Source organism: Carya illinoinensis, chromosome 9 (assembly GCF_018687715.1).
Source record: "Carya illinoinensis cultivar Pawnee chromosome 9, C.illinoinensisPawnee_v1, whole genome shotgun sequence".
Classification (NCBI taxonomy): domain Eukaryota; kingdom Viridiplantae; phylum Streptophyta; class Magnoliopsida; order Fagales; family Juglandaceae; genus Carya; species Carya illinoinensis.
Genome location: NC_056760.1, coordinates 5,998,356 through 6,022,490, shown reverse-complemented (window position 1 = coordinate 6,022,490; position 24,135 = coordinate 5,998,356). Strand labels below are relative to the sequence as shown.

Sequence of the window (24,135 nt, the reverse complement as noted above, 5' to 3'; positions counted from 1 at the left end):
ATGACCCATAACTTTTTTTAACTCAACACATTTTTACTTCATGACCCATAATTTTTTTTAACTTTTCATAAATACATTTAAATTCATCTTAACATCTAAACATGTCTAAACTTATCTTAGATAGATCTTCATAAAACTCACTTCACATCTCAATTCGTTACTATTTATAAAAAAACTTAACTTATCTCAACTAAACTCATATCTCTTCGAATGTATGTATAGAATTTTCTCGCCGTCGGCTCAACTGTTCATATTTCGGTTATATAAATTGTGTTAAAAAAATTACAGCACAAATAGAGCATGCAGAGAAATACTTTTTACAGCCTCGAAATATCTTTAAAAAATAAAATTTAAAATAATAATAATCTTTGTAAAGTACAAGATGTTGATGTAATGGGCATTTGCTGGCCGATGCAGAGCAGGCTGGCACCATTCAAGCAATAATCCTTCCATCACGACCAGATTCAAATACTTCTATCAAGAGCGAATTCTTCAGCATGGCTAGGAATTGTCAATATTCTCTTTGTAACAGTGATGTAGACAAATAAAATCAACCATCTGGAAGAGGTTTTCCCAATAGTACACAGAAACCTCCCGAGCAGGAGGTTAAAAGGCTCCCAGAGACTCCAATCTGGGTGAAGAAGGCATCGAAAGTAGACCTTACAGGTGGGTTGCTCCTGGTTGATCTCTGGTCCTTGCGAACAAGACACTGCAGTAAAGGTGACAAATTTGCTGGCGGAGACATCTTTTACCTCGGGGATTAGTCGAGAAATAGAGCCTTATCTAGGGCAATGAAAGTTCTCGGATACCTCGTCATCTAACCAAAAAATAGTGCACAGAATAGATACATCAAGGTTTGAGCCAGAACCTTCAAAATCTGCAAACTGGGAGTTGAAGAGAATCAGGAAAAGCCAAGGTATTTAAAATGAGATTTTCCACAAAACGTTGTGATGTCCTAAAGAGGATGTCATAAACATTATCAAACGACAATTAAATTAACAAAAAAAAAAAAACACTTCGTAGCTTGCAATTGCCAGAAATGGATTACAATTTGCAAAATAAAGTCATCTAAGATCCTTCACCATCATTACCTGGCAGTAATTGTGAAGCTCTCCCACAGTCCGGCAGTAAGTCTGTTAGAATTGACAATTTTCCCTCTCCAAAGGATCAGTTGAACCGATGCCACATTAATAAAAAGAAATCCACAAAACATTATGAGTTCATTTTCTTGGGGTTTGGGGTTGGTTGGACGATACCTGGGACAGACCAACATATACAATCACTGGGCACATAAAGTGGGGATCAAATCCAAAAAGTTTACGCAGAGAAGACGTGCACATAATGGGGAGATGGCAAGTCATCCTGGGGATATGTTGGCCTCAAAACCCAAATTGCAGATTTGACAGAATCTTGCTTTTGCATGACTGGAACACGACACACTAAAGTAATACATAAAATGGTACTATCATCAGATCCAAGTGAAATTGGTCACTCTAGGGCAAAAAAAAATCTACTCCGAAGTTTCTATCCACCTAAATTACTAATCAATGCCTCCTCTAAATGTCAGTAATTGAACTACAATATAGGTATATATCACCACGAAGCTTGTTTTCCATTTATCCAGGGAGGGAGGGGGGAGTGCACCTAACAGACAAATACGTCATGCAGTCATCTATACAACTTGAACCCATGTTCCACCACACATCGGACAGCCATAAGCCCAGCGGCTGATCCACCAAGTTTCCCGGTCATTTTGATTAGATGGGTGAGAAGCACCCGGTGAAGCAAAAGCGGAAGTCTGCCGCAAACATCTTATACACTGGATCACAAGAAGCCAATGTCACAAAGTTAGATTAGAAAGAAGAGCACATGCAAGCACAATGGCATAGGTAGGAGGGAAGGAGGATGAGGAAGCAAAAAAGAAAAAACAAAGCAGAACACACAAAAGGTATGTAGGATTATATTCAAACACTAGTAATAACTAATGCAAAACTACCTATGGCATTCACTAATTTTCCCTGTTATCAGTACTTTTCAAGATATTACAGAAAAATAAATAGATGAGAAGTGCAAACATTGCCTAAAATACACATTTGTTGGTGTTTGTTAAAGGATCTCTTCATTCAAGTAGATCAAAGAAATCAGTGATTTTAAAGAAAAAAATAGTACCCAATACTTTTGGAAATTTTTAGGTGAAACCCATAGTTCTGCTGATCCGTTCATACATTATGGAATATTCTTAATGTCTGCACATCTTTATCAAGTGATTCTAAGCGAAAGGACACTAATCTACCAGGGACATTGGAAGTTCAAGACAAAACAAATAAGCGGCAGAAAGAGAACAGCAATTAGAAACAAGGAGGCTATCAAACCTTGTACCAAACACCTTCAAGGCCAGTCTTCCACACAGCAGTAACAACATCTCTACGAGAACCCATTATACCAAGATATGCTCCCAGTCCTACAGAAGTGTTCAAGCCAAAAGCTGCATCTCTTTCAGACATCCTGCGTTTCCTTGGCCACAGGCTATGGGGACCATAATAAACATCTGAATTTTCCAATGAGTTGAAATCAAGCGGGTCTCCAGAATTTCTTAGCTTGGGAGAGTCATCTACATGACCCGTATCATCTGGATCAGACCAAGGCCCACCATACATATTCCGCCTGTGCCACTCTTCAGCAGGAGGATGGAGTTCTAGCTCACGGAGTAACAGACCAGCAGCGTCTGCACCTCTAGGCCGGGGCATATTCTGCAGAATGTGGATAAGTTCAGGAGAAAAACTAACAAAAGGTAACAAGAAAAATGACACGAACTACAAAAAATTCAAAGCAAGCAGAGTCTGGGCGAAGTTAAGGTTCAGTTGTAGTGCCCAAGCACACAATTTTATTAGAGACTTCCAAGCTCTAAACAGCCCTTCCAAATTGTAGTAGAAAAGCACAATCTACCAAACTCTTATCAATATAATATTTTACTACCTGAGGGATTTTCATTTATATTGGAGGTTTCCAAAACAATACAGGATTACTCTACTCTTTGGCAGAATCATCAATAAATAGTGATAGCCAACCTGATTTTAGCTTCTTTATGATCAGCAAGTCTCTTAAGTAGGTTAAAATACACAGTTACCTGCATATGTGGGCCAAGGGAAGCTTCTACAACCTCTGGAAGTACTGTATAATTCCCGTCAATGTAATGCAGCCGCACCTGGATGTTGTTGCTCCCCACCTGAGAAACAGGCAAGGGATGTGCCAGGCCAGCTGTTCGCCTACAAAGATCCATAAGTATAAGGAAAAGGACCTTCACCTGCATGATATCAATGCAGAGTTCTGCGTCAAACCTTGTCTCCTTATGAACATGAAACCAGACAATTTTTCTTGGTTCATGAATCAAACAAATTTCATTTTTCCATATTTGAAAAAATACTTGGTGCTTCATTTCTGTGAGAGTTAGAATTGATACAAGAGCATCATTTTTCACCTCCTCAAAAGTGTATCCTTGACCGGCATTTCCAGAACCTAATCTTGACCGGCCAGCGGGTCCTTCTTCAACTCCTTTCGCCCCAGGTAACAGTTGATTAACTCTAGATATCTGACCATCTTCCGACCTGGCCACAGCTGAAGCTGGTTTTGCAGAGACAGAATTGATCTCCTCCAACTTGCCAGGAGCACTGGGCTGAGGTTTTTGCATATTTGTTTCAGCATTTCTCTGTGCACCCAAAAGAAAGCGGGGAAGCTGTGCTCGCCGAAAGAAAAAACAAAAAAGCAAAAGTTGGCATAATCGATGCAGAAAATGGCAATCCCCAATAAGCCTAACAGCTGGTGTTCCTGGAAAAGTTCCTGTGTTAATGCTTATCGGCATGAAAGATGATGGACCACTTATAGGGTTTGGAGTTGAGTTGGACACTCCATCATTTGTGCTACTGATCTTAGCAATAGCACCTTGTACCCAAGCTTGCATTTGGGTGCTTCCTGTGGAGCTTGCAGTACCACTTTGACCTCCTGGACAATATGGCATTAAAGGGTTAGATGAAATGCAGAAAAGATAATTTTTAAACTCTTGTTCTTTTTCTTTTCGTGGTAGTTGGGTGTATCCTTTTGTATACTACAAGAGTGGCGCCCCTCTGCGCTTTTAATTAAACTGCATTACTTATTAAAAAAAGAAAAAGAAATGCAGCATTGACATCAATGTAGAAAGGGGAAGCAAGTTCTCAGCAAATGCACATATAGCAGCTCGTTTCTTGACACGTTTTTTTTTTTTTTTTTTAATAATAATTCCCGCTTCTCACAACTTTATCTTAAGTAGGTCAAAAAACATTGTTGTACCAATCCTTCTCGTCTCTTAAGTAGGTCAAAAATGGTGTGTGACTGATCGCCGTGTGCTTGATTTTTTAATTTAATCACATATAGTTAGTACTATAGAATAAGACCTCTCCTCTGATTTAACAAACCAATAAATTCTATTCTTCTATATATTTTAATTGTCATCTGAAACATGGCACATACTGACCCTGACTTGTGGCAGGAGTTGCAGAACTTTGGGTAGGACTAGCCACCATGTTGCGATTGCTTCCAGTGCCAGCAGTAACAGCATGACTAGCCAATGTGCGGCAGAAACTTGCATAGCGCCTCAAGCGTGTAATGAAATGTGAAGCTAGATCAAGAACAGCATCAACATATGCCTGCATTATATTCTAAAAATTAGAAAAGCTCAAAGAGTACGGAAAACTCTATAACAAAATAGAAGCACCATATCAAGGAACAAATTAACTAGGTCATGAAGGGACGGACCCCTTTGGCCAGCTAAATGACAGTATTAATGCTAAAGCTAAAATTATCAGCCCAAAATTGGCCAACATAAATGGCTATGCTTAGGTTTCACAGTCTAAGCTATATGGCCTAGATATAGCCTATACGGCATTCCATAGTATTTACTGAAATATTTACTAATGGTCAGGGAGCAGCCCAGGGGGAGGGTGGGACATCATATCAGCAAAGAAAACAACCAGCCCACATTCCAGGAACGGGATCTACAAGACAACAAAGAAATAATGACTAGCATTGGCAGATCTTTCATCAGCAGATCTTAGTGTTTAAAATTTCAGTGAGCTCACAAAAAACAAAAAGATGAAGGAAAAGATTTTGGACACAACAGGTGATATGAAAATTCAGGATAGTCGGAATAGAGCAAGGGGAAACCTGAATACTCAGTACTAGTGCAGGTTCAACAGCCATTGCTTCAGGATCAATGCCAGATAACATCTCACCAGATGCGTTCCATGGCTCAGATACTAAAGCTGAAGGATTTAACAAAGCTGATTCAATTCCTTTCCCCAGCATATCCAGCAGCAACCTTGCTTGCATATCAAGAACCATTGCCCTAACTTCTTGCGCATTTGTACCTTCCAGTAGCCTGCACTTTATCCTGTCTAGACTCTGCATCATGCAAAACCAAGTCTCTTTCATGAATAATTAAAATCAGTGAATAAAAATTACAAACCAAACAAGTTTTTTTATTTTTACAAGTATGAACCAAGTGAAGTTAATGAGCATCAAAATAACAGCCCCCCCCCCCCCCCCCCCCCCCTCTTTCTTCCTTGGCAAGATGCATCCTATAAGACAGTACGACAACTCCAAGCCAACATTAAGCTTTCAGAATATTACATGACAAATGTGCGTAGAAGTTGCAGTCCAAAACTTTACTGATGGTCGTTTTAACAGTACAATAGAAAAATAATGTCCTCAATTAGATGGCAATTGGAGCACTTCAATGTCATTCAGCAGTAGCAGAAACTTTCTAGTGAATGTCCCATAACGTCACCATAGATCACAGCTACCAAATTTATTCCGGAACATGTCGTATTAAAACATATTAATAATGTCTTCTCGAAGTAGTAATCCCCATTCCTACCTTTTATCTATTTAACTGTGGAACTCTGATATTTAACAATTTTAACTCCTTTATTAACAATATTTTCTCTCCGTACACTTAACATTCTGTACACTAACATTCCGATGGTGGTTGCCGGCATTTGACGGCATGTTTCTAACTGTATTGGAAGGAAAATCTCTCCTACAAAATGCGTTGCAATCCAATCCAAGGTGTTTGAGGTGATAAGGGATGGACACTATGTGCATTTAACTAAGAAAGGATGGAAAGTTGTAAAAGATATGAGCTACTAGCTACGGTACGATGGTTTACTAAAGCTTTGGAGCAGTGTTTGAAGGCAAGGAGTAGGGAGTTTTACACTGCCCATCGGGAAGGCGACAAGGGCTTCATTGCACAGCGTTCTCTTAACTCCCGTGGCTTTTACATGGCACTAGTGGAATATGGTGGGGGAGGTCACCGGAGTTTCAACTTCATGCCAGGGGATAGGGATGGCATGGGCTGGAGGAAGCTAGCAGAGGTATTGAAGGAAGCTGGAAGAGAAGGTGGTCCTGCTCGTTTGCTACCACCAGTGATGACGGTAGCCACTTCTGTCACTCAGTCATATAGAGAGGTACTTCAACAACCGTGGGTTTTGGAGCTGCCTCGCGAACATGTCAGACTAGGAATCATTGTGCTGTTCATGTGGCTCTAAAGGAATCATTTCCTTCTTTATTCAGAATTGCAAGAGATATTGATGCTTAAGTAGCTGATGTACTGGAAAGATCAGGGGAGCAAATTCAATGGAACATCCACTTCAGTAGGGCGGCACAAGATTGGGAGATGAGCAATATTGAAGCCTTTTATAGCCTTTTGTATTCTATTAAACCGGGTAATGCATAGGACAGTCTTTGGTGGATACCTACAGCTAAAGGTACTTTTTCGGTACGCTCGTTCTATAAGTCTCTTTCTCAAGAGACACCTGGTCAGTTTCCATGGCGAAAGATATGGAGACATAAGGCGCCACCCAAAGCAGCTTTCTTTGTGTGGACTGCAGCATTGGGTAAGATTCTCACAACTGATAACTTGAGGAAGCGCAGGGTGATCATCGCAGATTGGTGCTGCATGTGTAAGAAGGGAGCTGAATCGGTGAAGCATCTCTTAATACACTGTGAGGTAGCGAGAAGGTTATGGAATGAGGTCTTTGGCAGATTGGACTTAGTTTGGGTGATGCCGGAGACGGTGGTCGGGGTTCTGGCCGGTTGGAATAATTTGAGAGGAAATCAACAAATAAAAGCGGTGTGGAAGATGATCCCTATATGCATCATGTGGTGTTTATGGCGAGAGCGCAATGACAGGACTTTTGAGGACAGAGAGATCGATGGAGGATTTGATAGTCTTTTTCTTTAGAACTCTTTGTACATGGACCATAGCGGTTGGTTTCAATAGTTTGGGGTTACATGAATTCCTTATAGCCATTGATCAAACATAGAATTGGTCACTAATCTTTGTATCAGGCTTTTGCCTCCTTTTTGATAATATAATTACCTTACTTATAAAAAAAAAAGATCCTGAGATGGCACATAACTATCCAGAAATATACTTTTTGAAAAAAAAAAAAAAAAAAAAGAAAAAAAAACGGAAGATTCCACAGTAGCAAGCAAAACCCGCATTCATTATTGCAAGTACAATTTGACAAACAAAATTTTCCAAAAGCCAAAAAAAGAACACTAAATATATCAAAAAGAACAAAATTACAAGATTTTAAGATGGCAAGAGTGCAGAGAAACATACAGGACCATACTGTTGTCTGTGCTGTGTAGAAGGAAGAGAATGAAAATCCGCATCCAAGACTGCAATGACGCTGTTCAGAGAAACTGACAGAAAACAAGAACCATTGTCATCAATAAGAGTTGCTATAAACTTAATCTTGGAAAATCCATAAACAAAGGTAACATAATTATATTAAATTTATCTTCTAATTCTCTTGCACTATAAACTTTCAGTGACACAATAATACTGCAGCGAATTTAGATATTCTTACCAATGCTGTCCTCAGCAGCACTCTGTGTACAGCCAACAGCATCCCACCAATCAACTCCAACCAAAAGGCTCCACCAAAATCTGCCCTAATAAACAGAAATCAGCACCACAATGCAAAACTTTGATAATTGATATGAAAATATCCACCAGCACTAACATGTGGACTACAAAAGTTACTCCTGGCACATTATATATCCCTTAAGTACTTTCTAAGTACCTCTCAGCAATTGCACGCTCCCAGGTTGAAGAGTTGTTGGCCTTTGGTTGACTACTTGGAACAGCAGGAGGAAGAACACGAATTATCTTCAACATTGTGCGGTCCTTGCTGGTGTCATGCCAGACAGAAGCTGAACAGCAGCTTGTTGAAGAGAAGGCAGGAGCCGCAATTGCAGATCCAACATTAATCTGATAGTTATCAACAGGTGCAAAGTTTGGACCAGAAAAAATATGGACCCCACCCCGCAGAAAAGCAATAGCAATCTCGCCACCATGAGCAGAATAGACAATTCGAGCAAGTGTCCTAACATCACTTGGGAGATCAAAGGGATCAAAAATGACTTTTTGTCCCTTATCAACAGTCATATCAGATGTATTTCTTACATCAGAGGTGGGACCTGTTGCGGCTGCCTCATGAGATTTAAAATCATTAGTTGGAGGAATGCTTGTATCCACTTTAGACACCCAAACTGTTTGCATGGGTGCTTGCCCACCATAACTAGAAGTGGGGTTGCCAAATATTTGATGGAGGACAACAGGCTTCAGTGATGATTCCCAACGTTGCACTCTCCATCCTGTAATGGATGGACCCTCGTCCGGATCATAAGGAGACATGTACTGTCCTGCACAATTAAAACTAGTTAACCCACTAAATCTATTTACATAGTAAGTGAAGAGAACACAAGGCATCAGACCCAGTATTCTATCAAGTCTATACATGGAAATAAAACCAGATAGCTCTGGCCAGATCAGCTTCTAAAAGGAGAGGGAGTTGAAAAGATTGGTGTGCAATATTAATTACAAATCCAGGGAAGGGAGTACCTGCAGAGACAAAGGCAAGAAGAGGGCTGTCAACGGTTTCCCATGAAGCCTTTTGTTTTATAAGTAAACGACAGTATTAATAAGGATAGGCATAGCCCAAGTACACAAGATGATATACAAGAGATAAGACCTATCTAGGTTACTTTCAGAGGTAAGAACGGTTTCCCATGAAGCCTAAAATCATTTCTTGGAATGTTCGGAGACTAAACGACTTTAGGAAACCTCTCCAAGTGAAAAATATGGTTCGTCAATGGAAGACTGAAGTTATTTGTTTTCAAGAAACTAAATTAAATATAGTCAATCAATCGGTGGTTAATAGTCTTTGGAGTTGTCACTGTGTGGGTTGGATAGAATTAGTTTCTAATGGAGCTCCAGGAGGTATTATTGTAATGTGGGATAGGAGGACTGTGGAAATAGTAGATTATTATGTGGGAGAATTTTTGGTGGCATGTCATTTTAAGAATGTGGATGATGGAGTAGAAAGGGCTTTTGCTGGTGTATATGGGCCAAATTCAGATTCTAGTAGAAGTATTTTGTGGGATGAAATGACAGGATTCTGTTGCTGGTGGGATCTTCCTTGGTGTATAGGAGGGGATTTTAACATTACTCAGTTTCCTTGTAAGCAAGTAGGGGATTATCTGATTACTGAAGCTATGACTAGCTATGACTGAGTTTTCTGATCTCATTTCAGAGTTGCAGCTGGTTGATTTAACTGTGATGGTGGTGGGTTTTTTTTTTTGTTTGGGGGGGGGGGGGGGGGGGGGGGGGGTGGATTTTGTGGTCAAATCAAATGGGAGAGCATGGTCACGGTTGGACAGATTTTTCGTTTCAGCTTCTTGGGAAACATTATTTCCGGAGTTGAGTCGGAAAAGATTGCAGAGAATTGTTTCTGACCACCATCCTATCGTGATGGATTGTGGGAGTATTATTAGAGGAAAGAGATATTTTAAATTCGAAAATACACGGTCGAAGGATGAGGGTTTTGTTGAAAGGGTAAGGAGGGGGTGGGCTTCAAATCATTTTACTGGGTAAATCTGAAATTTTAGTTAAATTGGACATGGAAAAGGCTTTTGACCATGCAATTGGGAATTTCTCCTTTACTTACTTGGGAGACTTGGCTTTGGGGAGAAGTGGTGTTCGTGGATAATGTATTTCAACGGCCAGATTTTCTTTATTGGTGAATGGCTCTCCGGTTGGTTTTTTTAATAGCTCCCGTGGACTGAGGCAAGGAGATCCTCTATCTCCTTACCTATTTGTAATAGTTATGGATGCTTTGAGTCGTATAATTGAAGCGACTGTGGAAGACTTTTTTGTCGGGATTTATGGTGGGAGATGGCTCACGGGGCAGCATTACAGTTTCTTACTTAATTTTTGCAGATGACACTTTAATTCTTAGTGATTCAAATCAGAATCATATCCAAGCTTTGAGAGCCTTATTGTCATGTTTTGAAGCTGTTTCAGGACTTAGAATTAATTTATTTAAGTCTGAAATTGTTCCAGTGGGTACGGTAAGAAATATTTTTTATTTGGCTAATATTTTGGGTTGTAAGGTAGCTTCTTTACCTTTGAGATATCTTGGTCCACCTTTGGGTGCTCCTCACAAATCTATTTCTATTTAGGATGGGGTTATTGAGAAGATTGGGAGGAGGTTAGCTGGTTGGAAAAAGATTTATTTGTCAAAAGGGGGAAGAGTTATCTTTATAAAAAGTACATTTTCTAATCTCCCTACATATTTCCTTTCTCTATATCCTTTACCTGCGGAGTTGGCAAAAATATTAGAGAGGATCTTTTGGAATTTCTTGTGGGATGGTAACAGGGAGGAAAGAAAATTTCATTTGGTGAGTTGGAATAAGGTTTGTCAACTAGTTTCATGTGGAGGTTTGGGTGTGAGAAATTAAAGCTTTTCAACAAAGCTTTACTTGGGAAATGGCTTTGGAGATACCATAACGAGAGTAATGCATTATAATGCATTATGGAGACAAATTGTGGAGGTTAAATATGGGAGAATGTGGGGGAGTCGGTGCACAAATGAAGTAATAGGGGTGCATGGGGTGGGTTTTTGGAGGTCCATTCAGTTGGAATGGGGGGATTTCGTCAAAAGCATAAAATTCAAAGTGGGGGATGGGACTAAAATATATTTTTGGCATGATACTTGGTGCAGGGATTCAGCTCGTAAGTAAGTATATCCTAATCATTTTAGGATTGCTCGAGTTAAAGGGGCTGCAGTGGCTGATTCTCATCAGTTTTCTAATAACAAGTTATATTGGATTGAGGAATTCAACAGAGATGTGCAGGACTGGGAAGTGGGTGAAGTATCAGATTTTTTTGGAACATTATATGACATGAAGATTGATCAGAATAGGGAGGATAGTCTGCTCTGGGTGCAAGCTAATAACTCCAGATTTTCAGTGAAATCTTTTTACAAGGTGTTAATTAGTCAGGGAGCTAAAGACTATCCCTGTAAATGTTTTTGGAGGGTCAAGCTTGCTTTCTTTTGTTGGTTGGTGTCTCTTGGGAAATATTAACCACGGATAATTTGAGGAAGAGAGGCTTACTGCTGGTTGATTGGTGTTATATGTATAACAAGGATGGTGAATCTGTTTTTTTTTTTTTTTTTTTTTAATAGTTAAGGATGGTGAATCTGTTTACCATCTCTTTCTTCATTGCGAGGTCGATATGAAGTTGTGGAATAAGATTTTTCCAAGGGTAGGCATTGCTTGGGTGATGCCTATGCATGTGGTGGATTTCTTGGCTTGCTGGCAAGGTATTGTGGGGAGTAGAGGCAGTGCAGCAGTGTAGAGGATGATCCCCTTGTGTTTATTTTGGTGCCTATGGTTGGAGAGGAATGGGAGATGTTTTGAAGATTGTAAACGTTCTATGGGGGAACTTAGGGAGTTTTCCTTTAGCACTTTAAGTTTTTGAGCAACGAATCTGTAAGGGATGGGAACATTTGTAATGTTTTGTTTTAGCTTGTATTTATTCTCTTGTATACATTCTGTGTACCTGGACTATGCCTATTTACTTGGAATAAAATTCTCTTATTTTTTTTTATAAGCAATATGATATTTCATTGATAAAAGGATAGGCATAGCCCAAGTATACTAGAGGTATACAAAAGCATACACCTTTTTAAGAACTAGTAACCGTTACAAGAAAATCATGAAAACTAAGCCCATTTAAATCCAACCCAATAGCCCACATAAACAAAGTCTTCCAAAAGAACCTCCTAAACTCTTCCAAGGAACGTTCATGATCCTCAAAAAGTCTCTCATTACGTTCACTCCAAATACACCAAAGAATACAAATAGGGGCCATTTTCCAAACAGCTGCAATCTGTGGTGTCCCAGTGATACCTCTCCAGCATGCCAGAAGATCAACCACCCGGCCTGGCATCACCCATGCTATTTCCATCTTGCTGAAAAAGTAGTTCCATATGTCTCTAGCAAACTCACAGTGTAAAAGTAGATGATCCACCGTTTCCCCACTCTTCTGACACAAACAACACCAGTCCGTGATAACAAGGCCCCTTCTCCTTAGATTATCATTAGTCAGTATCTTGCCTAAGGCTGCTGTCCACACAAAAAAGGCAGCCTTTGTTGGTGCTTTAGTCCTCCAAATGTTCTTCCAAGGGAAAGAATGTCCTTGTTGCCCAGTAATAGAGTTATAAAACGAGCGTACCGTGAATTTTCCTTTCCTAGAAGGTCTCCAAATCATCACATCTTCAGTTGTGGCAGCAATAGGAATGTTATACAGCAAGTTAAAAAAATCCACCAGCATGTTCACTTCTCAGTCGTGTACCTCCCGATTTAGGCTGATATTCCACTCTTGTGAACCTTGTATAGTTACCCTCAAATCAGCCACCGTGGCATCTGGATCCCTTGCAATACTGTAAATAGCGGGATAAGCCTCCAGCAACACTGTGTCACCCACCCAACAATCCTTCCAAAAGCGTATCCTTCTTCCATCCCCCAAGCTCAATCGAGTATTACTAGCAAAAGAATCTCATCCTTTCAGTATGAACTTCCACAACCCCACTCCATAGGACCCCCTTCCCTCTTTTGAACACCAACTCCCCATTTCACGACCATATTTCAAATCTATCACCCCTTTCCATAAAGCTCCACTCTCATTGTTATATCGCCAAAGCCATTTTCCTAGTAAAGACCTATTAAGAATCCTCACATTCCTAACCCCCAGTCCGCCATCTCTCAAGGGATTGCACACCTTATCCCAGCCCACTAAATGAAACTTAAACTCCTCTCCTATTCCACTCCATAAAAAGTCACGTTGAAGTTTTTCCATTCTACATGCAATGCTAGCAGGAAGAGGGAACAGAGACAAATAGTATGTGGGAAGATTTGAGAGAGTGCTCTTAATAAGAGTGAGCCGCCCCCCTTTGGATAAATATAACCTATTTCCAACCGGCCACCTATGCTCAAATTTTTCCAAACCCCATCCCAAATAGACTTAGCTTTGAAAGAAGCCCCCAATGGGAGCACAAGATACTTCATCAGCAAGGAAGAGACCACGCATCCCAATATGTTAGCCAATCTGCTCATGTTAGTTACATCCCCTACTGCGACCATTTCTGTCTTATCAAGATTAATCTTCAATCTGGAAATAGCTTCAAAACAAAGTAGAATGGCCTTCAATGATTGAATATGTCCTGCATTTGCCTCACACAACAGCAAGGTATCATCTGCAAATAAAAGGTGAGAAATAGTAGTTTGGCTATGTGAATCTCCCACAGAGAAGCCAAAGAAAAACCCTCCTCCTACTACCGCCGTCACCATTTTACTCAAAGCCTCCATGACTACTACAAATAAAAGTGGTGATAATGGATCTCCTTGTCGTAGCCCTCGTGAACTGTTAAAGAAGCCCACAGGTTCTCCATTTACCAAGACCGAGAAAAGTGCCGTTGACACACAATGCCCTATCCACTTCCTTCATCTTACCCCAAACCCACATCTACTCAACATGTACATCAGAAAGTCCCAGTTAACATGATCGTATGCCTTTTCCATGTCTAGCTTACAAAAAATACCTAGAATTCCTGACCTGATTCTGCTGTCCAAACATTCATTGGCAATGAGAACCGAATCTAGTATTTGTCTCCCCCTTATAAAGGCATTTTGCGATTTAGAGATCATCTTTTCCATTACCGTGCTCATTCTATTTGCCAGCACCTTCGACAATAACTTATATACACTGCCTACAAGACTGATCGGTCTGAAATCTTGTACCTCTATTGCACCAGCCTTTTTAGGGACTAAGGCGATAAAGGTAGCATTTAGGCTTTTTTCAAATTTTCCATGAGTGAAAAATTCCTGGAAAACCAGCATAACATCTTCTCTCACCACCTCCCAACAAGTTTGGAAAAAAGCCATGTTGAAACCATCCGGGCCTGGAGCTTTATCTTTATTCATTTTCCTAAAAACGTTATGTACCTCTTCCTCTTCAAAAGGTCTCTCCAACCACACCATACCAACTTGGTCAATACTCTCAAAAGTTAGGCCATCCACCTTAGGTCTCCATGCAATAGGTTCTGACAATAAGTTTTCAAAATGTTCAACTACATATTCCTTCATTTCCGCCTGATCTGACGAGGTAATACCATCAATATTCAGAGACTCAATGGTATTGAACCTCCTATGTGCATTAGCTATGCGGTGGAAAAACTTAGTGCATTTATCCCCCTCCCGAAGCCATAAAGCCCTTGACTTTTGCCTCCATGAAATCTCCTCCAATAAGGTCAGTTTTTCGAGTTCAATTACTACTTGCTCTTTTCGGTTGTTCTCGTCATCTACTCCCTCCAAACTTTGTAATTCTTGCAGTAAGCAATTTTTCTGGTTAGTTATCTCACCAAACTCCTGCTCATTCCAAGTCTTCAAATCCTTCTTCAAAGCTTTCAATTTTCCAGCCAACACCTTACTCAGATTACCCTCAAATACACAAGAATTCCACCAATTTCTAACCAAATCCACAAACCCCTCCTTTTTTAGCCACATATTTTCAAACTTAAAAGGCCTCTTACCCCCTTGCACACCACCCCCATCTAGTAAAACAGGAAAATGGTCAGAACATAACCTCTGGAGCCTCTTCTGGGTCAGATCTGGAAATTGCAGCTCCCACGAAGGCGAAATAAGAAACCTGTCCAGTCTTGACCAAGTGTGATTATTAGACCAAGTGTACTCCCCTCCCATTAGAGGAATATCCATAAGGCCTAGCTCAAAGATAAAGTCCGAGAACTCCACCATTGCTGAATTTTGATGTCCCCCCCTGATCTATCGGTAGGGAATCTTGTTACATTAAAATCCCCGTCAATGCACCATAGGACCTCCCACCAAGAATAAAGTCCAGCCAGCTCATCCCACATCCTTTTCCTCTCCCTATCCAAATTAGGCCCATATACCCCAGCGAACGCCCATACAAACCCATCTTCTAAATTTTTGAAGGAACACCCCACTACATACTCCCCCATAAACTCATCGGTACACTCCACAACCCTCTTATCCCACATAACCAATATACATCCCGAGGCCCCTTTCGATGGTAAGTATATCCACCCTACATATTGACAACTCCAAATGCTTCTAATAATTCTTCTACTAATGATTTTCAGCTTTGTTTCCTGCAAACAAATGACGTCCGCCTTCCATTGCCTTAACAAAGCTCTTATACAAAGACGTTTATTCGACTCGTTCAACCCCCTAACGTTCCAACTCAGAATTTTTGGCTTCATTAACAAACTGCTCCAGCCTCACATGATATCCCCAAACGACTTTGAAGGTCCTCAACCTTTTTTAATAGCCAATCAGTGGAAATACTAGGGGGAACCACGTTTAAAGGTGTGGGATCCTCTCCTACAGCCTCCTCCTCCTCTGTTAGAATACTGGTAGGATCATACAACATCAACATACCTTCCTCCTTAGCTGAAGAACACCCTCCCTCCGCCTCATCCACTGTTTTGTCTTGTATCCCCTCACACGGCACCCCAAAGCCCTCTTGTATCTCTTCAGACTGAACTAATGGTGTAGTCACCTGCTCTAGTGGCTCAGAACAGGTCACCGGAATATTCTGTGAAGACCCACTCGAAGAAGACCCTCCCTGGGCAACTCCCAAACCCTTGTTGGAGAGATTGGGCTCAATCCTATTGCTTAAAGCCTCCACCTCCCTTTCCGGCGACTGTACAACCACCGGCGGGGCCTCGCTTGAGCCGCCGCTCATGATCGACCGGTTCTGTGCCAGAACCACCCCAGGACTCGGGTCCCTAAGAGTAGTATCGGGCTCCCCTAAAGGTACAGTATTGGCTTCGATAAGCAGACCCGAAACACACTGTTTCGGGTCTTTTTCACGCTAGTTCAGGCCTGGGTTTTTACTCAGGCCCAGCCCGTGTACTCCCTTGCCCAGGCCCAGCCCGTGAACCACACCTTTGCCCTTTGGATCCTCCTCTCCTCCCTGACCCACTTGTCTCTGTTTTCCAGCCCCAATCCCATTCTGTCCCTGCTTTCCAGCCCATGGGCCACAGCCCACTATCTGGCCTAACTCCACTTCAACCCCTTTATTCTCCTCAGCACACCGTAACAGCCAACATATATTGACTTGCAATGCATCAACCTGACACTTAATCTCCTGCAAAGCACTCAACACACTTTCCTCATTCAGACCAGCACTAGCTCTACTAGCTTCCCCCTTAGCCTGCAACCCATCCCTTTGCATACCTACCCCTTTTCTAGCGCCTACCAAAGCCTCAGAGTGATGTGAACCCCTGACATTACTTCTAGCTTGGAGCACCTTCCTGTAAGACCGTAGGAAGAGCTTTGTGATGGCTGTGAAACTGCACCACCAGCACAGCCAGCTTCCCTCAGTGCCTCCGCCATTTTCCTCCACCCCCTTCCTTCCCTATCCTCTGGAATAAACAAGAAGTTCCGATATCCACCCCCCCCCCATATTCCATCAGCTCTAAAAAACATCCTCTAGAGTTAGTACGTTTCTGTGCAACATACCCCCTATCACCTTCTCTATGCCCAGAAAAAAACTCCTTCCTACCATCCTTCAAGCAATCCTCTAGAGCTTTTAAGAACCACCTTCCCGTGCCTAACCTTAGCCTAACCTTTTTCACCACCTTCCAACCTTTTTGAGTAAGATGAACCCAACTTCCCTCCCTTACTACCTCAAAAATCTTAGATTCAATCACCACCCGCTTCCTCATAACTCCACTAATCTTAACTAACTCTCCTCTACAATCACAAAAGCTTCACCAGAATGGAAGAGTAAAACTTTTCATCCTCAGGGTTTTGGTTGTACGGAGAGAATATTTGGAGAGAGAAATGCTAAAAGAAAGAAAATACTTAACTTTTTTTTTTTTTTTTAAATTCTCTTATTAACTATAATAAAAAATAAGAAAAGAAAAATAAAACCAGATATGTAAGACTGTGAAATTTGGAAAGAAAGCCATATGCCTATGTCTGTTGAAAAAAAAATGGCAGATAAGGTTTTGTATTTATGTCTCATGTCTGTTAAAGTGCTCACATCTCAGAACAATTGAAAGTTGGAAAGATTCAAAAAACAATTTTTTTTTTTTTTTTGATAATAAAAGTTGGAAAGATTCAACTTTTTTTTTTTTTTTTTTTTTTTTGAAAGTTGGAAAGATTCAAAAAACAATTATATGAAAGAAAAAGTACATATTATATGTCTACAAGAAGGATCACACAATATTCTGAACCTTTATGAAGCAATCAAAAAGACTTAAATTGAAGGGTGCCCAAGCCAATGAGATAGAGGACAGGGCATAAGTCAAAACTTACCGGTTATCCTCTTTCAGTTGGTTGTGTGATCATATCATGGAAACATGAAAAATAATCACTACGTTGTGCAAAACTAACCGGTATGTTACACAGGAATAAGAGCGGAAAGGGGGAAAATTGGGACACTCAGATAAAAAATTACACCTAAATACTTATGCATAAAATATATCTATATCAATTACAAAGCAACTGTTACTAATGGAAAAGCATGCCATCATCAATGCCCTGAATTACTCAAAAAAATATCATCAATAAACAAATGCATCCACTTCAGCAGCAGCACGAAACTGAATATAAAAAATAAATAAATTTCAAGTCAGAATATATAGATTTACCCTCAACTATCACAACAGCTATCACGGAACCACCACGGGTTGGATCAAAGGCAACGGCAGTAACCCCAGAACCCCATGTAGTGGTAGCTGCAGATTGAGCTGCAGCCTCAGGACTCACATAAGCAGAAAAGTTTGAAACTGGTGAGCAATGAAGTGGTACAGTGTCATTGAGATCTTGATCAGTCCTTTTTCCTTGCTTAGCCTCAGATATTAAATATTCTTGCCAACTAAATAAATATGCAGCCAAAGGGGCAAAACCTGCCCAACTGGGAGGATTAAGTGAAGGTGGGACCCCATTGCTTGAACTTGTCTTTGGAGTTGCTTGAAATGCATTTCCCGGGCCAGGAGTGACCTCCCAAACAACAACAGTGGATGGGTTCACAATAGGAACACCTGCCACATGCATGGCACCACTATCTGTTATGATGGCATCAGCAGCCATTATCCCACTAGGTCCAGCACCCAAAAGCCCTTTGCTTGTGCAAAACCACTTTGATGCTACACCATTCTGACTTGGAGGCCACTGTGACCAATGAAGTTGAACAGAGCCTGATGAGAAAACAGAACAGACGCACAAAAAGTTGGGCCACCGAGCTGAAACAAAAACCAAAGATTGCATCAGGTATAACATTCTTGATGCCGGTGTCCAGATTTAAGACATGTTTGTTTGAAAAATCAGACAACCACTAATTGGGAAGACATTATCGTTCATTATTATCATGGTAATGGTGCTAGCGGTTGTACCCATATAAATGAGGTAAATGGATACATTAGTTTCTCCCACCTTTTAAAAGTAACACTAAATTTTATTTTTTTTTTATAAGTAAAAGGAAATATATTAGAACAAGAAAAGGGCAAGGCCCGAGTACACAGGGGGTATACAAAGAGCCTTGCTACAGGCTAAGAGCAGCATAAAGTTCAGTAAAAGAAGTGCCATTCAGTACAATAGAGGAAGCCCATAAAACTAAAGCCCATACCACTAAATTTTCTCAGCTTCTGTTCATATCACATAGTTTTTGTGATATATAACTTTGAAAGAGAATACTTTATTTCTGTGTACAGCATCCTTAAAAGGAGGGTTGAGTGCTATAACATAAAAAACTATCAGCAGAAAAACTTTTACTTTTTGATACGTAACAATAAAAGAAAATGAACTATATCCTTCTCAACAATCTAGGATTAAGAATCTCATCCTCTCATTCGGCAGCATAGTTATGAGTGCAACTTCAAAAAATTCTTTTTTTATAGCGTGCAACCTCACCATGCAAGGCCCTTCAAACCCACCCCTGGGAAGTAAACCCCAGATACATGAACCCATCTACTGGAACTATGTATCAGGTAGTCCAGGGAAAATGCTAGTGCAGAATCGAACCCAGGATGTCTGAATCTAAAGCTCATCCCAAAACGCCCTTTGGTCACTAGGCTCACCCTGATGAGTACAACATTAAGAAACTATAACCATAGAACTATTGAAAACAAAAAACAAAAAAATCCAGTAACAATCAAATTTATTTGATTTCCAAGATCTGAACCACCCAGTTTTGAGGTTCGCACACATCCAAAAATTAAAATAAGATGCACATCAAACCTTAAATTCCTCAACATACCCGAAGTTTGAGACTGCTGTGAAAGGAACTTTTCCTCAAAAGCTGACTTTGAGTTTACAGCGGTACCGGCTTTTGAGGAAAGCCACCTATACTGCGCTTTCAAAGAAGTAAAAATAAATAAGTAAAAAAGTACAAAAAAACATAGCTTATAAGAATTTATGCCTTATCATAAGTTGCATCTAATAACAGAGCAAAATCAAGATATATCAACTCTATGTGGCAGCAATTAAATTTGCTTGATCTTATTTCTGTCCACATGACAAGAAGCTCAATGGCAACCATTAGTACAGCTAAAACATTACAATCCAACCACCAAAATACATAATGAAATACAGAGCTAATAGATACATAATTGACGTATGTTATATACACGGAAGACAGCAATTGCCCAAATACCTGAGACACCCCTGATAGCCACTTTGTAACAACTGCAATATCCTGTCGCCATTCATGCTCAAGCTGCCAGCAGCTTGCATCACGTACCAGACTAGCTGATCCCTAAATGAATAGACCGTATTTAATAATGAAAATCAGCTAAAATATATTTTTTTGATAGGTAATCAAGAAATTTTATTCATAGAAGTAGGCAAAGCCCAAGTATACAGGGAGTAAAAAAACAGGGAACAAAAGAACAGCTAAAACATATATAGACAAAAGAACACATGAACAGGGAAAAGAGCCTAACAAAAAGAAGTCAAACTCACTGGCCAACATTATTTCATTATGCGAACCCACGGTAATAACTTTTCTAGTGAAAGGCCATCTACTTAAGTATTTAGAGAGTTAACTCAGTAGTGTAGCTTACCTGAGAAGGTTGAGTCCAAATAGTTATCCTCCCATGAAAATTGGCTATTAGTAAGGCACGGGGGCAGGAAGTAGGAGACCACTCAATAAACTGAACAGAATCACGCGGAGAATCTGGAAAAGGTATTCAATGCAAGAAATCATAAGTGACAAAACCTGAACAATCCCTCCCCCCTTGTATAACATGACAATGGATTCCATTTCCATTAAATTAAACTTGCTATACCAAAAGGGCATCCTAAACTTAGACCATATGATAAAAGTTGGACACTATTCCATATGTACAGCACCAATAAAGGTGGCGATAACAGCAGTGAACAGGTACATCAATGAATTCAACTACAAATAAGACATTGTTTTCAATACATCTAAGTTGCTTATGATATAAAGAGGTTTCACCGTCAAATATAGAGATAGTAAACAATATATACAATTTTGCTGCTTCAATAACTAGCATACGAACTGAAGGTCATCTGAAACTGCATAAAACAATTCCATTTAAATTGTGGACCATTGAGGTTGGGTTTTTCACTCAGGGGCTTCCCATGGTATCACCATGGCCTAATATATGTGCATCAAAAAAGGATCAGAGTTCAAAATCATATGCTTTCATAATGATATTCCCCCATGTCCCATCAACAAAAATTCTTACAAGAAATTGAGCACCCAAAATGAAGATTTTACCTTGTTATTCATTCAATTTCTGAAATAGGTTTTCCTATATCAAACAAATTGCAGCACAAATGCATAATTAGGTTAACCATGCAAGTTTAAGATCTCCAACTTTTACTTCTTGTATTCTTTTTTTCTATAAGTAAAATAAATTTTACGGAGTGAAGTAAATAGGCATAGCCCAAGTACATAGGAAGTACACACTTTTTCTTCCTGTATTCATATTGTTTTCATGGAACTATTTACACCAGCTCCCCATTTGAAATGAACCTCCTCTCCAACCCAGGCCTTTTAATGGTAATGTAAGAGCATTGGCTTCTCCCAAATTTAAGATTCTTAAAAGCAGAATAATAAGAAGATATAGGTCAAAGTAAAGCCATTGGCACAGCACAAATGTAAAGAACAATACTAACAGAAGCAGTTCAGCACAGGATCAGAACAGTCAGCACCTAGATTTCAAATCCTATAGTAAGTATTTTCCCGACCTCCTAGAGGAAGCACACTAAAAATGCTGAACCAGCAATAGTGCTGTACAAAGTAACAAGATCGAACAATTTAAAAAATCACGACTCAATGATGGAAATAAAGTGGCAATGTGCATGAAGATACCAGCTGTGACATTGAACACTGCACATTCAGTCGGTCGCTCGGGGATCACAGTATGTATGGGGATCCAAAATGGCGGATTTGCAGTAGAACTGCAAAATGAAGATACAAATAGGGAGACTTATAAGCATACCATCACACCATAAGAAAATTAGTACTTCATAAGAATTATAACACAAACTATATACTATGGGGTGAAAGGGCACGAGCAACTCAGAAAAGTATACCAACCTCAGAATTCTTGTGCAAGTCTCTGAGAATTCTAACACATAATCTATATAATATGATGAAATGGCACAGGCAACTCAAAAAAGTATACCAACCTCGGAATTCTTGCGCAAGTCTCTGATGCACAAGCTATGGCATTCAGTTTCCCACACCAAGCAACGGCACTGGAAAGACAAACAAAAGTAATATGAAATCTCAAAGCAAAACTTCACTTAATAACTAGAAAATTGCAAATAGCAAAATGTTCACTAGCATACGAATAAAAAAGTATATAACTCAGTTTAAGATAAGCATATGAATTCAGATGGGTAAGCGAAATCTTAGTTTTAATTTTTCACTTGTATATTTATTGAGCCTTTTGTGCCTGTAATGATAGCTTTCTTATTACTTATTAAAATATACACCAGGAATGTCATATAGCAGAACTTTTAAATCATACAACTGGCACAAGGCATTGTTATCATGAAGTCAATGATTTGCAACATATTTTTGAAGTATTACATTTTTCTTAGAAAGCGCAAAGGGCACAACCCAGTACACAACATGCATACAAGAGAGACACTATCTAGAAGAAGAAAAGATTCAAGAAGATTGTGAAAGTTAAGCCCATTCTAGTCTATAGAAGATGCCCAAAGGAAGAGAGTATTAATAAAGAAATTTTTGAGCTCGTCCAGCATCCGTTCATGGTCCTCAAAACTCCTATTCGATCACTTTTCTCCAAACACACCATATAAGGCAAGCATCCATTTGTGATTATTTTCACATAATTCACATGAAAACTTTTACTTTTTTCCAACTTAGTAATGCATAGGATGGAATCATTCAAACTACTACATCATAGACCTTAGAGAGCAGAGAGGATATCACTTTACTGTATCGGGATTAAAACTGCCGAGTAAGCACCTTCACAGATTCATTAGTCTCCACTATCATCAAAAAGCGATTCTAGCCCGCAGCTTTAGGATCGTAATTCGCTTCATTCAATTTATTTTCATTTGCGATCTCCTTGAAGTTGTTCCGAATTTTCAAAGCAGCTAGAAAGTTGAGGTAAACTCCAAGAATACTTACAAGATTGGGAAGTAATTCCATCAGAAATATTTCGCCTTTTGCTTTCTAAAAGGCCACGAGATTTGTTATAAAAATAAAAAATAAAAAAAAAGGCCAAAAAATAGAAGCTTCAAAAACAACAACCAGTACGGAAAGCACGGGTACGCTAAACTCAAGCCGAACACAATCAAAACCAAATTAACGCAAAAAAAAAAGCAAAAAAACAAAAACATCGTAATTAGCTGAATTGGGCAAGAATATCAGTAAAAATTACCTAAAATTGCGACAAAGCTCGGGGACACTCATCTTGTGCTGCAAATTGGAGCGGGGCTGCTTAAGCCGGATACAGAAGACGGTGGCGGGACTCACGGAGTCCTCATCCATTGGATCGTCTGGCTTCTCCACGGCGTCCTCCTCTGCGGAAGCAGCCGGTTCGGTATCCTCAGCGCCCTTGGAAACTTCAATGGACTCAGAAGCCGCGGGCTCTTCCCCCGCTTCCTTAGGGCCCGAATCTTGACTCATCGCCAAAAAAAACCCTAATTTATATAAAGAAAGAGCGAGAGAGTGAGAAAGAAGGAGAGAGAGAGAGATGTGAGTGGTGGAAAGTCGCAATTGAGGGCGACAGATATCCCTACAGTGACAGAGAGAGAGTAGTGGGGTTAGTGTGAGTGAGTGGGGAGGATTTACGATTTGGATTTTGGTTCGGCTTTTTTAATTTGTGTCTCTGTGTCTGTGTTTTAGGGCTTTTGGCGTAAGGGGCCTTTCTCTCTGTCTCCCTGTGATTGGGAGGGGCAGCCAGTGCTACTCCTTTGTTACGGATGTTTTTAGTGGTAGTCCGAGTGGAGAAGTATTTTCAAAATATTTCATTATTATTTTTTATTTATTAATTATTATTTTATACTATTATTTATTATTGTCACCATTTAGATTTTTCTAGAGAATTTCCTAACCTTCTAGAAGCCTCCTAGTCCTTTGTAATCTTGTAGATTGTGTGGAATATTCTAGAAAGATGTAGAATCTCTTAGGGAAGGGCATTATAGACAATTCTAAAGTAGTAATCTAGAAAGTTCTTTATCCTTGGATTG

At 39.9% G+C, this 24,135-nt stretch overlaps 1 protein-coding gene across 3 annotated transcripts; it reads right to left on the bottom strand.

The window, feature by feature from the left end:
* Positions 1–235: 235 nt before the first annotated feature.
* On the bottom strand, positions 236–23,774 carry LOC122275552 (mediator of RNA polymerase II transcription subunit 16). Of its 3 annotated transcripts, none has more exons than XM_043084660.1 (17): positions 23,325–23,774; positions 22,099–22,167; positions 21,779–21,867; positions 20,499–20,611; positions 20,090–20,191; positions 19,694–19,784; positions 18,087–18,680; positions 8,124–8,745; positions 7,908–7,987; positions 7,658–7,740; positions 5,197–5,433; positions 4,508–4,679; positions 3,479–3,999; positions 3,128–3,304; positions 2,373–2,750; positions 1,092–1,819; positions 236–884 (listed from the first exon to the last, which is right to left on the bottom strand). In XM_043084660.1, exons 1-16 carry the CDS (start codon positions 23,570–23,572, stop codon positions 1,673–1,675), a joined length of 3,723 nt encoding a protein of 1,240 aa, XP_042940594.1. In that variant the 5' UTR covers positions 23,573–23,774; the 3' UTR covers positions 236–884; positions 1,092–1,672. The 3 variants fall into 3 exon arrangements, with proteins under 3 accessions (XP_042940594.1, XP_042940595.1, XP_042940596.1); XM_043084661.1 differs by having other exon boundaries at positions 236–877; XM_043084662.1 differs by having other exon boundaries at positions 236–817.
* Positions 23,775–24,135: the final 361 nt, after the last annotated feature.